The 15,380-nt window shown below is 43.3% G+C and overlaps 1 protein-coding gene across 1 annotated transcript; it reads right to left on the reverse strand.

Moving 5' to 3' along the window:
• Positions 1 to 8,235: 8,235 nt before the first annotated feature.
• LOC308477377 (phospholipase A2 inhibitor alpha-like protein) lies at positions 8,236 to 13,203 on the reverse strand. The gene is made up of 4 exons (XM_081005885.1): positions 13,060 to 13,203; positions 10,779 to 10,878; positions 9,949 to 10,032; positions 8,236 to 8,791 (listed from the first exon to the last, which is right to left on the reverse strand). The coding sequence occupies exons 2-4, from the start codon at positions 10,864 to 10,866 to the stop codon at positions 8,451 to 8,453; spliced, it is 513 nt and encodes a 170-aa protein (XP_080862011.1). The 5' UTR covers positions 10,867 to 10,878; positions 13,060 to 13,203; the 3' UTR covers positions 8,236 to 8,450.
• Positions 13,204 to 15,380: the final 2,177 nt, after the last annotated feature.

The raw sequence follows: 15,380 nt of genomic DNA on the forward strand, positions 1-15,380 counted from the left end.
TGGTTGGCTGGCTCCTTTGGGAAGCAGGATGCTAGGCTAGAGAGGACATTGGTCTGATACAGCAGGTTTTTTATATCCTCATGCTCTCAGAGCATAGGTAGCCTGCAGATGTTATAGACCGCAGCTCCCATCAACCTCAGTCAGCATGGCCAATAGCCAGGTATGATGGGTGTTGTAGTCTAAAGCATCTAGAGGGCACCACGTTGACTACCCATCTTAGACCATGTGGCTATCTAGTTTGGCAACCCCAGATGCTCATGGGAGGCCCAGAAATGAGGCTTGAATGCAATAGTGCTCTCCTCATGTGAATGGACCATCATAGATGGTCTCATACACAACGTTGCTCATTGGAGTCAGGCCACATGTTAGCCTGCCCATCAATAAGTGCTCTAAGATGTAAAGTGGCCTTATTCTAAACCTGACCATCCACCTGTTTTATGCTGTACTGTCTACTCTCAATGGCAATAGCTGATCCAGGTCTCAAGCAGAGTTTATTCCAGCTCTACTACAGTGGTACCTCTGGTTAAGAACTTAATTTGTTCTGGAGGTCCGTTCTTAACCTGAAACTGTTCTTAACCTGAGGTACCACTTTAGCTAATGGGGCCTCCCACTGCCACCGTGCCGCTGCTGCATGATTTCTGTTCTCATCCTGAAGCAAAGTTCTTAACCTGAGGTACTATTTCTGGGTTAGCGGAGTCTGTAACCTGAATTGTCTGTAACCTGAGGTACCACCGTACTAGAAATTGTCTAACTCACCTTCCCCAATCTTGGGTCCCCAAATGTTCTCAGATTACAATTCCCATCATCCCCAGCCAACTCAGCTAATAGTCAAGGATGGTGGAATGTGTGATCCAACAACTTTTGGGGACATCTTGGGGAAAGCATTTCTAACTATGTATGGTACCAGGGGTAGCTACCATACTTATCTGTGAATAGCATCTACATCACCCTTGTGCTATGACTCCTCCTCGCCATTATGCACATGAAAGAGTGACCTTTTCTGTGGTGTTTGATCTATGATACCTCATTCAGACATGCAAATTGGCACTTTATGTAACATGCGATTGCCATGAACGACTTTTTAAAAAGCTGTTTTTCTCGCATCCAGTTGTGCAAGATTTTGGCTCACTCCCAACTCCTCCCCGTAAAAAGCATGGCATAGCTGAATAACCAGCTCCACCTTACCAAATTGTTGTGCAACATCATGTACTTTTGGGAGTGCTTAAGGAACTCCAAATATGTTATAATCACCCATGGGTAATCCTGCCAACGCCCCTTTGAAAGAGAGAGACACACACGGTTTTTTCACACAAAGATTTTCTTCAACAACAGTATTTCACCAGGCATTCTAAAGCTGATCCATTTCCATAAGCTTTCTGACCCCTCCTCTCCCTGAGCTCTGAGTCTCCAGCTTTAAAAATCAGTGGTTAAAATGGTGCTTTCTGAAACAGCAGTATATTAAGTACCTGGCATGTGCTTATGCATTGTTTGCAAAATCCATAGCTTAGTACTCTGTATAGTACTTTTTCAGCACATTTCTGTCTCTTGTGAAAACGTTTCAGCAAAGTAAATGGAACCTCCTTAACTGCTCATTTCAACAGTCACAATAGTGCTTCTCAGAGCCCCAGGACCACCCTGTAATTTCCTTCCTGCGATTCCATACTTAAATCATGGCATTTGCTACCACGAGATGTGGTGATGGCCCCTAACATGGATAGCTTTAAAAGGGGGTTAGAAATAGTCATGAAGGTTATCAATGGCTACTAGTATGCCTCTCTGCATAGCAGTTGCTGGGAATCATGAATGGGATGGGGCTGAGTGGTTGAGCTTGGATAGCTCGGTTGGTTAGAGCATGGTGCTGATAAGGCCATGGTCACAGGTTCAGTCCCCATATGGGACAGTTGCATATTTCTACATTACAGGGGGCTGGACAAGACGACCCTCAGTGTCCCTTCCAACTCTACAGTTCTATGACTACATGAAATAAAAGTGAATTCATGTCCTGATTGAGCGCTTCCTCCAGCTATCGGATTGGCCACTGTGGGAACAGACTGCTAGATGGGGCCTTTGGTTTGATTCAGTAGCACCAAAGTGCCCCAGCTACTCTGGACAGCTTCCAACAAAATATTGCAAACACTTTAGAAAGCAATGCCAGCATACTGAATGAGAAGTTGTGTGTGTGTAAGAGAGAATGGACATTGCATTGCCAATGGCCCATCTAGTCCAGCATCCTGTTCCCACAGTGGTCAACCAGATGCCTGTGGGAAGCCAGGAAGCAGAAGATGAACATGACAGCAATCTCCCCTCCCGTGGTTTCCAGCAACGATGGAGGCAGAACCATGACCATTATAGCTAGTTACTATTGATAACCTTCCCCTCCATAAATTTGTCTTTTGAAGCCATCCAAGTTTGTGGCTGTCACTGCTGCTTGGGGGAGCATATTCCATGGTTTGACTATGCACTGTAGGTAGAAGTACTTTCTTTTTTCTATCCTAAATCTCCCAACAGGAACAGCACCAGTCTAATACATCCTGGGAGGGAATTCCAAAGGGGAGATGCACTAAAGGCCTCTTGTCCAATTCTTTCCTCTTCTCCATGTTGAGCTGTTGAGGCATAAATTTCAATTGCATGTTATGTCTAGGCAAGCAGGCTAGTCTGAACTTTTGTGGGCAAGTAAGGTTTGGTTCATTTGAGCCCTAGTCAGGAAAAATCTCAGGTAAGGTTTGAGTAGGGCCAGCATCTAAAAGGGATGAATGACATTCCATTATGAGGTGCATTATGAGCTCACATAACTATTAAACCTACCAGTAATCCGGGAAATGGTTTTACCACTAATACCACTTTTGCCAATAAGGTACTCTTTGTCTTCCACATGTCTTATATCTCTGGCTGACAATGACCTGCTGTGATGATGTTTTAATTTAAAAGTCGTTCTTGGCATATGGAACAAGTTCAAAGGAAAACAGTCTGAAACTGGAGGAACTCTCCGAGATAAAGGAATCGTTTCTGCAAATAAATCCATGTGGGCAAAGCCAGGGAGGGCGTTGTTATATAGGCACAAGCATTCCGCCCCTCCTGATCCAGTTGCAGAATTAGACAGCTATTATAGATATAATATGATGAAGAATGGCAAGTGGTGTGTGCATCTGAGCAGGGGGGCAGGCAATGGAAGTAAGGAAATAAGGAGATAAGTATTTTATAATTACATGGTTTCATGCCTTCCTTGTTTACTTGAGTCTTTCCCCAACACTGTGTCAACAGAGTTTAATGGGCTTCACCAGTTCAAAACAACTGCTGTGCAGTAAGGATTATCCTTGTTATTTGTCTAGAAATTTTCAATCTCCTCTTCCCCCACTGATATTAATAGCTTTGCAGGGTGGGGGAAGTCCGGTCGTAGTATGAGGAAGGGCCTTGCCAGCACTGGCGCCAGCTGTTGGCATCCACAGGCAGCTGCTAAGACCTCCATACAAAAGCAGAACTCACTGTCACTGAGAGTATGGCATGTTGGGAGGCCAGGCATGTGAGCCACCATTTTAAATTTCCCATAGTTCCCTGGACTGTTATGGTGGGTACTTTCAGGCAAGCACAAATGAGTGGGGGAGGATGCAGCTAACATTTCTTCCTCCCTCCCTCCCTCCCTTATTACCTTACACTTCTGGTACAAATTCTGACTCAATAAGATTTCCCACTTGTACATTATTATTATTATTATTATTTTATTTATACCCCACCCTCCGCAGCCAAGACCGTGCTCAGGGCAGCTAACACCAGGTATAAAAACAATTGATTAAAATACAACTTAAAAACAAGATTAAAATACAACATTAAAATGTAGCCTCATTTCAGTAGAAACTCAAATCAAAAACTTTTTGGGGATGAAAACGTCAAATCTTCACCAAGGCCAACTATCCAGACTGGTCCTACGTGGGCCAGAAAAAAGCCAGGGAAGTCCCCAAATAGGAGTTCCATCACAGAAGGAGAAAGGGAAAAGGAAAGAGGGGGAGGGGATCAAGTTGATTCCAAGCCAAAAGCTTGTGAACCCATAATGTGTCTTGAACCCGTGACAGGATGTCAGGTGGATCCAGCCAATGTGCCTTCAGCAGGGCCAGCCTAAGATGATGTGCTAGCCGAGGCAAAGAACAAAATAGCCTCACCCAGAAACCAACTGGAATGTCAGTTGGTTTTTTCTTCTTCTTCCAATGCTGGCAATGGGGGAATTCTTCATGGTACTTGAGGGCAGCAGTCTAGTTTAGGGGGTGGAGGACTGGCAACGTTGGACACAGAACTCTGCCCTATATAATAGGGGGGCATGACTGGGAGGCTGCAGGTCATTGCTCACACCCTGCTGGCAATATCTGCCCCCTAAGGCAGTTTCTGCACGCTTCATAGTAATAGGCTGGCCTTGGTTATCACCCGGGTCTACCTAAAGGAGAAACTGTAGGGAGACCAGCCAAGGAAGCTTCCTTGTATTTAAAAAAATCCACTGGGATCCACCTTGCTTGCTATTCGGAGATGACCCTGCCATGCAGCAGATTGCCTTTGCCTTCCTGACAATCTTCATTCATCTCAGCCTGCCCTCAACTACATAGGATCTGCCCAAAGTGCCTTAAACACATGCAATGTCTTATATAAAGCATGTTATGATTGTCTCAATGCGTAGGCAGGAGAAATGACAAATTAAAAATAAAGAAATCCTAACACAGACCTTCGTAGGGGGAGCATTCCCCCCACACACATACCAACCTTTGCTATTGGTGGAGGCACAGTCTGCCTCTCTACAGCTGGCAGTGACACAATGTTCCTGAGAGAACAGAGCAGTTCTTCTCTGAGGAAATTAATACCTTTGCGAGATTTAGTGTTAGGAGAAAAGCACGGCTCAATTTACCTGCATGTGAATTAAATCAGAGAACCCCAACCAAACTGGAGATCCCATTGTACCATTTATGGGGGAGCTTCCCAAATGCAAAAAGTGTGTGTGAGAGAAAGGAGGGTCTATTCTGTTTCTTTGATCTCAGGTTCAATTGACAGCACCTTCATAACATGAGTGGTATAAGGGTAACATAGTCAGGCCACCCAGCAGCAGGAACAGAGCAGTGTGTGTCTGTAGATGTGTAAAGGTAAAGGGATCCCTGACCATTAGGTCCAGTCGTGGGCGACTCTGAGGTTGCAGCGCTCATCTTGCTTTATTGGCCGAGGGAGCCGGTGTACAGCTTCCGGGTCATGTGGCCAGCATGACTAAGCTGCTTCTGGTGAACCACAGCAGCGCACGGAAATGCCGTTTACCTTCCCGCCAGAGTGGTACCTATTTATCTACTTGTACTTTTTGGTGTGCTTTTGAACTGCTAGGTTGGCAGGAGCTGGGACCGAGCAATGGGAGCTCACCCCGTCATGGGGTTTCGAACCGCTGACCTTCTGATCAGCAAGCCGTGGGCTCTGTGGTTTAGACTACAGCGCCACCCGCATCCCCTGTAGATGTGTACAATTAGGTAACGTGGGTGGCGCTCCGGTAGCCCTCCCTCCCTCTGCCAATGAACACTTTCTGTAACACTGAAGGGGACCTTCCTACATGGATATATACTTCATGAAGATTTTCCTCTTCCAACTAGCCTTTCTGCATTGCAGCTATTTTCCACTGTTTTTATTTTATTTTTTTACACTTTTCTGGTTTTATGGTTGTGACCTTTTCATTTGTTTTATAATTGTATATTTGATTGTTGTAACCCACCCTGAGTCATTACAGTAAGCAGAAGTGACAGCTGCTTAGGGTGATTGAGGGGGCCCAGCTCATCATCCTGATATCGCATGTGCAATGTCACATGATGTTCCGACGTTGCGCGTGCAACATTGCGAGGAGCCGGGGGGGAACTGAATGCCCTCTGAACACTGAGGGGGCCCAGACTCCTAAAAAAACAAAACAAAAACAAAAGGGGGGGGGGAGAGAAAATGCTATGATGATAAGGATGGGTAAGAAATCCAGTAAGTAAGCAAATAGCAAATTACAGCGGTACCTCAGGTTAAGAACTTAATTCGTTCTGGAGCTCCGTTCTTAACCTGAAACTGTTCTTAACCTGAGGTACCACTTTAGCTAATGGGGCCTCCTACTGCCGCTGTGCCGCTGCCACACAATTTCTGTTCTTCACCTGAAGCAAAGTTCTTAACCCAAGGTACTATTTCTGGGTTAGCGGAGTCTGTAACCTGAAGCGTCTGTAACCTGAAGTGTCTGTAACCCAAGGTACCACTGTAATAGTGTGTGCATGTACAGCTCTCTCTGTAGGATGTCAAGATGGGCGGGGTATAAATAAATAATTTTTAATTTATTATTATTATTATTGACCAGTCTTCCAATCGCCATGGAAGGAAGGGGCTGCACATGCACAGGTCCCCGTCAACCTGATGCCGCTTGCACATCATCCGGAGGTGTGACTGGTACATGCAGCAGCATTTAGCAAGTGGGGTTAGCCGCATGCCTTCTCAGAAACCTCTTCCGAATGCCAGAATGAACCACAAGACACTTCAATCCACCCCAGACCTGATTTTTGTTTTGGTTGAAACCAGTGCTATTTTTCACGGAACTCACCATGAACACCTCTCTCATTCTCTTAGCATGGCAATGGCGCCCACCTGGGAAGTGCCAGCTGAAGAAAAACAAAGCCCTGGTTGAAACCCTAACAAATGCTAAATCACATTCCTAAACCCCTTCACTTCTGCTCCTTCAAATCATTACCCCAAAGAAATGATGGTGTCTTTAAAATATTTTTCATTGTCCCATGGAGTCTTGAGCTGTGCTTGCCAGCTATTTGCTGAACATTGCAATTTGACAGTAAAACGGAGTGTTTTGTAAATCTTTATTTTTGCTATGAATAAATGAAGACTCGTTCAATACTTGCTTGAGCTGACAAGCAAACAAAGAGCCTCCTGGCAGTCACAGAGGCAATGGATTGAAAACTTTAATAATGTATATGGGAGAGTGTAAGAAAACAAACTTACGCATTCCCTGGGGATGACTTTTTTTTCCTTTTCATTTTACTGGATTCTGTCACTATCTCTTATTCAAAGATCTTAATTGGAAATAGGATGTGTTTCTTGATATGTTGTACTCTGATTCAGAAAATGGTTGTAGGTGATTTTTCACACGCCGTAAGGTTTTCTCCATGGGAGATACCACTTCAAATAAGGGTAATAAAATAGCAAACAGCGTATTGCTTATATCTCCTTCAAACATGTCACAAAACTGAAAGGAGAGCAGTGCTTTGGGGTTTTCTTTTGGTTTGTTGGAAGTCTTCGTGCTGAAATAAATATACATTTGTACCTTGGTTCTCGAACAGAATGCGTTCGGGAAGTCCGTTCGACTTCCGGAACTGTTCAAAACCAAGACACGGCTTCTGATTGGCTGCAGGAACAACCTGCAGCCAATCAGAAGCTGCGCCGGATGTTCAGCTTTCGAAAACACTCGCTTCTGGTTTTCGATTGTTCAGGATTCGAAACGTACGAGTTCCAAGGCGTTTTGCAACCAAGGTACGGCTGTTTTCCAAAGCTGATATGCAGTTCAAAAAATGGCATCATAGGAGCCAACTCCTAGGGGCTGAGGTCCCTTCACTCCCCCATAAATTTTTGAGTGGGCCAGACCCCCCCCCCCAAGTTGATATGCATTGCTATTCAAATGGAATGTGTGCGCTGTGTCATGTAATCAGTTATGTGGGGCGGGCCTTACCTGCCCCCCCCATATTTTATCCAAGTTGGCACCCCTGAATGGCATGCTTGACACTCTTTAAGAAATTATTGTATACAACACACACAGCCTTTGGAGACAATGTTCAGAATAAGATGCAAATGTGCCTACTGAATAGTATGAGTTGGTTGCCTTTATATATTTTAATTGTACCTGCTTTGATTGTGTTTTCTTGGAGGAGTGGTTGGTAAATATAAAATGAACAAATGGGTGGTTGATGACACTTTGAAGCATGATGACTCTGGGAAAAACGACTAACTGATGCAACATGAATGCTGTTAAGTATATACGCTAAGGAAGTCTGGTTTTGACCGGGAAGAGAAAGTGTGAGTTTCAAAAGATGTTTGCATTTTAGTTCATGTATTGTTTCAGAATGTGTGACTTAGGTAGGTTCATCTTGCTGGCCTGGCTTAACAGAAACTGGGGTGGGTAATATGGAGTAGGTTTATCTTTCCTAGGCATAAGCTTCATACATGATCGACAAAACACATATCAAGCGTACCAGAGAAGCTCAAGCAGTGCCTTTTATTTATTTATCACAATCATTTACTTCCCATCCTTCCTCCAAGAAGCTCAAGGAAGTATACATGGGGACTTCCCAATGTTATCCTCACAACACAGCAAGGTAGGTTAGGCTGAGAGTCACCCAGAGGGTGAGACTTTGAACCTAGGTCCTCCTTGTCCACCACTCTTTCCAATTAACACCACACTGATTCTGAATTTAGGGGATAAAGGAAAATTCACAAACAGTGAGGAGCTTCTCTTCGCATGATGTAGAGTGCCACTTTCCATCTTTGGCAGCTTTTGTACAGTTCTTACTTCCATCAGAGTTGCTTGGTTCCCCAAATGCCCAGTTTGTGTATGCGTCAAAATTGTGGCCTGTAACATAGGCCGATTTCTCATGCCTCTTCAACACACTCTGCAAAGCGTTGTTCTCAGCCTCCTTCTTCGGAGAAGGAACATGACCGCCAGCGGTGAGACAGGTGGCACTGAGCGTTTCGAAGTCCCCTTCACCAAGATTTGTGGTGTATAACCTTTCACTGCCACTTCCAAAACTGCGAGCTGGAAATACAGGAGACAATCATTCCAATAATTTCAAATGCTCCGCTACTACAAGTTGGTTGATATAGACCCCAATATTCACGATGCACTATGGAGCAACTTAAGTGAAAGACCCAAGGAGCTTACGATCTGAGATCAGATGTGGAGGACGGCAATGGAGAAGCAAAGGGCAATGCACCTTATTTAAAGAGTAGGAGGTTAAAAATTAAAACTGTTGTTGTTGTTTAGTCGTTTAGTCATGTCCGACTCTTTGTGACCCCATGGACCAGAGCACGCCAGGCACTCCTGTCTTCCACTGCCTCCCACCGTTTGGTCAAACTCAAAAATTAAAACTAGCAATGTTCTAATATGCTATGAGTCTATTTTCAGCAATTTGTAAACACGGAATCCTGTGTTATGTTGGAAATGAACAGGAACTCAGTAATGGCAGGCAAGATTGCTGAGGAAGCATTGGTTAAGCACTCAATCTGTAGCTGCAGGAGAGGTTTAGGTACCTGGGGGAGGACATTCTTACTTTGTAAAGAGCTATGCTTTGAGCCACAGTCTAGGGATTGCCATTGGTGTCTCCTTCAGATGCTGTTTATTTTTAGTTATTAAATTTCTCCCATAATTCCTGACCATTGGCTACGCTGGCTGGGGCTGATGGGAGCCCTAGTCTATCAACACCTGGGGGGCACTATGTTGACAGTCTCTGACCCATTCAAACCTGAGAGCATAACCCAGAATCTCTGGCAAGACACACATACCTCCCAACATTTCTCCAATGAAATAGGGACATTCTAAGGAAAAGCGGAACATTCTGGAATCTAATCAGAAAGCTGAATGGCTTCTGTAAATCTGGGACTGTCCTGGAAAATAGGGACGTCTGGACACAATGTTTCCGCAGCATAGACATTGTACCTTGGGACACTTGTTTCCTCATCAAAGTGTGAAAATCACTAGCCAAGACCAGGAATTATTTTATCAACATTTCAATATTGTGATAACTCCCAAATCCTAAATACTTAAAAAAAATATATATATCTTAAAAAGCTGGCAGCAAACATAACATACTGAGTGTAATTCTAAAGTGGACCACTTAATGGAAATCCACATTGAAAAGAATCTAGGATTCTGGGAATGCTTTGAGGGAAATAACATACTTCCAGCTGTCTTACCTTTATGGACTGTATAGAAAGCATTGTCTAGTGCGTCCAATTTTATTTTCAAATGGTTCATAGTTTCTTCCAAATGGTGTACTCCTGAAAGGAAAAACAGTATCACTTTCACTGGGACTTAACTCTCCAAGACAAATATCCAGGAACATTTAATATTCCTTGGGCTTGCTATCTTTTCTTTCAATGGATTTCTATCCATCTGAAGAAATCCCATTAGCTATTATGCATGCATTATACCTATTCTCTTTGGGTATGGCATTTACTTTAAAAACTCTGAATATACACTTTTCATTCTTCAATTGGATCCCCTAAGTTCAACATATGTCTAAAGAATATATGGATCTGGCTTACGCAAAACCAGACAATTGCCCCATTTCGTGTATTAGCTATGTTAACTGACAGTGGCTCTGGTCTAACTCTTATAAACAGTAAGTGCTAGTTAACCTTATTTCTGGATTGTCCCACTTTAGGTAAGGTCCCACACATCTGAGTGCTTATCCAAAAAGAAACATTCCTTGCACACAGAAAGCTATAAGGCAAGGCCCAGCCTTGATTTGTTGCCTTCTGTGTGCTGTGATTTGTTCATTTTTTAAATAGTAGATCAACACCTGAGTCCCATTCTACTGTTTCTGAGATGGTACAGTCCAAACACAGGTTAACCACCCCACCAGCAGCTTTTGAGAACTAGATCTCAGGCAGAAGTCTTTGCCATCTCTACTGCCTAAGATCCCTTTTTGATTGGAGATGTCAAGAACCAAAGTTTTTACATCGAAAGCCTGTGTTGTACCCCTGAGCTATGTCTGATCCACGTGCTTATTATACGAACGTACTTTTGTTCAAATCTTCGTCTGGGGTTGGATGTGAGCTGGTCAAAGATGTTCCCAGAAGAAGAACACTGAATGCTAGAAACAGACGCATCTTTCAGACTGTCTGAAATATATAAAAAGAGAGAGAGAGAAAGACAGACAGACAGTGAGAGTGTGAGCTGGTGTCCCTGATGACGTAAGGTGGCAGTAGCAGCCTACCAAGTTTCCATTTGATTATTGTCCTGTGTTCTTGACCTTGAATTTGGTCTGCAGCTACAGCTAGAGAGTATTATGCTGCTCCACAAATAGTATTTTTTGTTTTGTTTTAAAGGGTTTCTAAACGTCCATTCATTCTCCAAACCTGTTGCAAAACACTTGCGGCTTCACTATAGTGTAGACCTGAAGGAACATCTCCACCTCCAACGTCCAGCCTGGACACTGAGGTCCACTTCCGAGGTTCTTCTGGCGATTCCCTTACTGCAAGAAGTGAGGTTACAGGGAACCAGGCAGAGGGGCTTCTCGGTAGTGGTGCCCGCCCTGTGGAACGCCCTTCCCATCAGATAAACAACTATTTGACTTTTAGAAGACATCTGAAGGGAAATTTTTAATGGTTGATATATTATTGTGCTTTCAATATTTTGTTGCGAGCTGCCCAGAGTGGCTGGGGCAGCCCAGTTACACAGGCAGTGTATAAATAACATAACAGTGATTAATAGAGATGAGTACAAATGCTTTTAGCCAGGCCTGGGTGCTTAGCTGTGCTGACTAGGGCTAATAGTCAACTTTAGAGTCTAACTTTTAGTGTTCACATAATTTAAGCACAATCAATCCAAAGCTAAGCACTATTAAATCCTCACTGATCACAACAGAAGCAAGTGAAGCACAAACTTACCCCTCCTTTGAAACCAATGGGATTAAATAGTGCTTGAATTTTGTGTAGTTGTGCTCTATGTGCTCCAAGGCCTTTTCTGCTTTTTAGTATCTCAGTGTTCAAAACATTGCTGTTTTGTCATATTTTTATCTCTCTCTCTGTGTGCTCTTTTTAAAAGTATGGGATGTTGCTGCTGCAGGTGGTAATAATAAAATAATGATTGTGATTTAAAAACACCACCACCACAAGTGTATCAAATCCATCTTTACCACTTTTGCAATCCAGACCTTCCATCAGAATGATGTGCCTGGGATTTGTTTTATGCCATTTTATCTTCACAACAATCCAGAGATGTGTAAATTGGCCTGAGAATTAGCAACTGGACTTAATATCATGCATTTCATGAGTGAGTGGAGATTTGAACCTAGGTCTTTCATGTTTGTTCACTACAGTACTACCTTGTTGCTGTAGAACATACCACTGGTGTATAGTATTTGCCAATGTTCCCTTTGTAGCAGGCACTATTTTTAAGAACATTCAACAGCATTAAATAGTATCTTACTGCATTCAATAGATCACATCCAAGGGTAATTAATATTTGACAGCTGACAGCTTGTAAGGTTAAATATTGGAAGACTGCCCAACATCAAAACAATCAAGAGATGTCAACAACACGAAAAATGCAATCCTCTGCACACTTACTTGGAGGAAACCCCACTGAACACAATGGACTTACTTCCAGGCAGTGTACAAAAAGGATGACTCTGCAAAGCATGCAAATTTCTAATTCAAAATGTACAAGCCAAACCTGGAAAACTATTCACATTGTGATTATTTGTATTAATCTGTCCAACATGGCAGAAACAATGACAGTGCAGACATAATACTTAACCAGGGTTAGCAATAATTATCGTTTGCTGCCTTAAAATTGGTTTAACCAGATACATTATGAAAATAGGGGGTTAACTTATCAGGCTGAGCCTCCCCCACTCTCTAAGGTTGTGTATAAGGATACATCAGGAAGACCAGCTTGGCTCCTTAGAAGGAGAGTTTGGAGAGGTAAGAAAAGTTACATAACCACGGTTTGCTCAGTGCATCTATAACACTTGAACATATTATGGTTTGCAACCTGTCTTCAAACCATAGTTGCACAGCCTGGTTTGAATGCATAGTACGTACCCAAACCATGGTTTGCAAGGCGTCTTCAATCTATTAGTGTATGTAGGACCAGTCAAACTAAAAATAATAGGTGCCGTTTCACAGGGCACTAAATAAAATAGATACTACATAAATCATGCACTCTACCTCATTCATAAAACTGAGCAATTCCTTACTGAAAGGAAATTTCAGTTAGGATGCTTATTAGAAACCTACAATTCCTGATCAAAACAGCAGAAAAACGAAAATACCATAAGATTACAATTCCCAACTTACTCTGAGATATCTGATGCTCTGGATGGAGGTTCACTGAGAATAATGTTTCCATCACACAGCAGTCATTTTATATTTAAAATAACCTGCTGATTGAGCAATGTGGGGGCTGAGCAAACTGATTGCTCAAAGGAGGTCCTTCTGGTAACGTTTTTGGTTTAAGAACAGTTTGATCTTTCAAAATCAACGAGCATTGCAAAAATCTCCTGACAGCCACAGACGCAAAGCACGAGGAAACAAATGTGAATTTACCTGAAGATTTCTCAATGCAGTGGAATGTAGGCTTTTTTTTATTGGCACAGAAGCAGAACCCATCTCAGAGACAATAAATCCAGAGTTACACAATCTGGGTGGCAGACTAATGCCATTGGGACAGACAGGCAGGAGTTGCTCTGAAAATGTGTCTAGGGCAGACTTCTCCAATCTGCGGTCTTCCAGGTGTTTTGGAATATTTCTCCCACCATCCCCAACTATTGGCTATCCAAGCTGAGGCTGATGGGAGCTGCCCCCCAAAACATTTGTAGGGTGCCTGGTTGAGGAAGGCTAACCTACAGCGTCTGGTAGTTTCAGAGCAGTGCTTATTCCAGTCTGGTTCCAACGTAACACTAAACCATGGTTGAAGTTAATCACAGTTAATAAACCATAGTTAAAGCTGAGGTGCCTGACAAATGATCACCTGAAGCTTGGGTTTATCATGTCACAAAACAGTTAAAAGCACCAGTGAAACAGCTGATTATTCAGAGCACTTTGATTCCCCCCACCCACCTATTTTCATTTGCAGTGATAAAATACGGATTTCTACAAAATGCTAAACCAAGGTTTAGAAAACAAGTCCAAATCTTGGTTAATGAGTGAGCTGAAACCACAGTTAAACTGTTGGGGTGGGTTCATGCATAATGTTAAACCTTGGTTTCCTAAACTATGGCTTAGTGTTATGTGTGAAATGGGCCAGTGAGGTGTTTAACCAATCAGAGCCTTAAAGCAGACACAGCACGGCAGAGGGAAGAGAAATGCAGTCCCATGTCTTGACTAGGATGTGAATTGTTCCTTCTCCATCAGAATAGATTGTCTGAGGAGTGGGGAAGGGTACATAACTCCCCTCTTCTGTTGATCTTCATGGATCAGCTGGGGGGGGGGGAGAGGCTCTGTGCCTGTGTATGTTTGGTGGTTCACTGGTTTGTGACCCTAAGTGGATTCAGTCCTCAAGGCAAAAAGCGTATCCACCCCTCCTGCACACCTGAAGGTGCTTCTTGTGACGTATGCCCTGTTCTTTTATCCCGAGAGAGACTGAAGCTCAGTGTGCTAGTAAACTGACCACAATAGTTTAACCCCCACTCACAATACATGGAAATCAAAATCAAATGTTTGGGGCCAGGATTAATCTGATTTTTAATTTAGAAGCTACAAGTTAAGCAGAAGGGCTTATTACAGAAGGGACTCCGGGCACTAGCATACTTTTCTTTTTTAAGGAACAGAATTGTGCAGTTGGAAGGGACCACAGGGGTCATCTAGTCCAACCCCCTGCAATGTTCCATTCATTTTCCCAAGGCCTCAAGGTGAATTCTACCAAAATCAGCTGGACGTCCTTAGGATTTCCCTTCACACGTTTGTGTAGTGGGCAGAGAGTGAAAGGGGCATTGGTGTGTCCGTGTGCATGGAGATATTGTGGAGGGGACAACTGCACACGCACCCCATACGAACTTTGCACCCTCATGCGTTCTTTGGAGCACATAAACACAGTTAAGGCAAGGGTAACTTGCTCGTTATAAATCTAATCTGATTTATTCATTACCGTAGGCCAGCCTTGGGTCCCCAAATATTGTTGGACTACAACTCTCATTATCCCTGATCACTTGCTGGCTAGGGATGATGAGAGTTGTAGTCTAGCAACATCTGAGGACCCAAGAGTGAAAAAGGCTGCTTTAGGCTTTGAACTGAGCCAAGGAAGAGACATTACATAACGTGGCTTATTAAACATTTGTTTTAGTCAAAAGCTGAACGGCATGAACCAGGAAACTATTTACTAAGGATTAATGATTCTTCTTTTCTGGGAACGTATGTCTAAAAAATTCCCTAGTTATAGGAGATACTTCCCCAAAGCAATGTCCACAGGATTTCACACCTTGCTTAACACTGAACTGAGATATTTCTGCCTCGTTCTTTGGACACAAACATTTGAGCAGTGTCTGTGAGCATTTGGGCAAGAGGGCTGGCCATTTGAGGCTTGGCAGACTTCCATGGGAAGCTGCATTTTTCGGGGATTGCACGTTTATTTACATCAACCACCAACAGGGCCGGCTCAAGATATTTTGGCACCTGAGGCA

Source organism: Podarcis pityusensis, assembly GCF_964106645.2.
Source record: "Podarcis pityusensis genome assembly, chromosome: 5".
Classification (NCBI taxonomy): Eukaryota; Metazoa; Chordata; class Lepidosauria; order Squamata; family Lacertidae; genus Podarcis; species Podarcis pityusensis.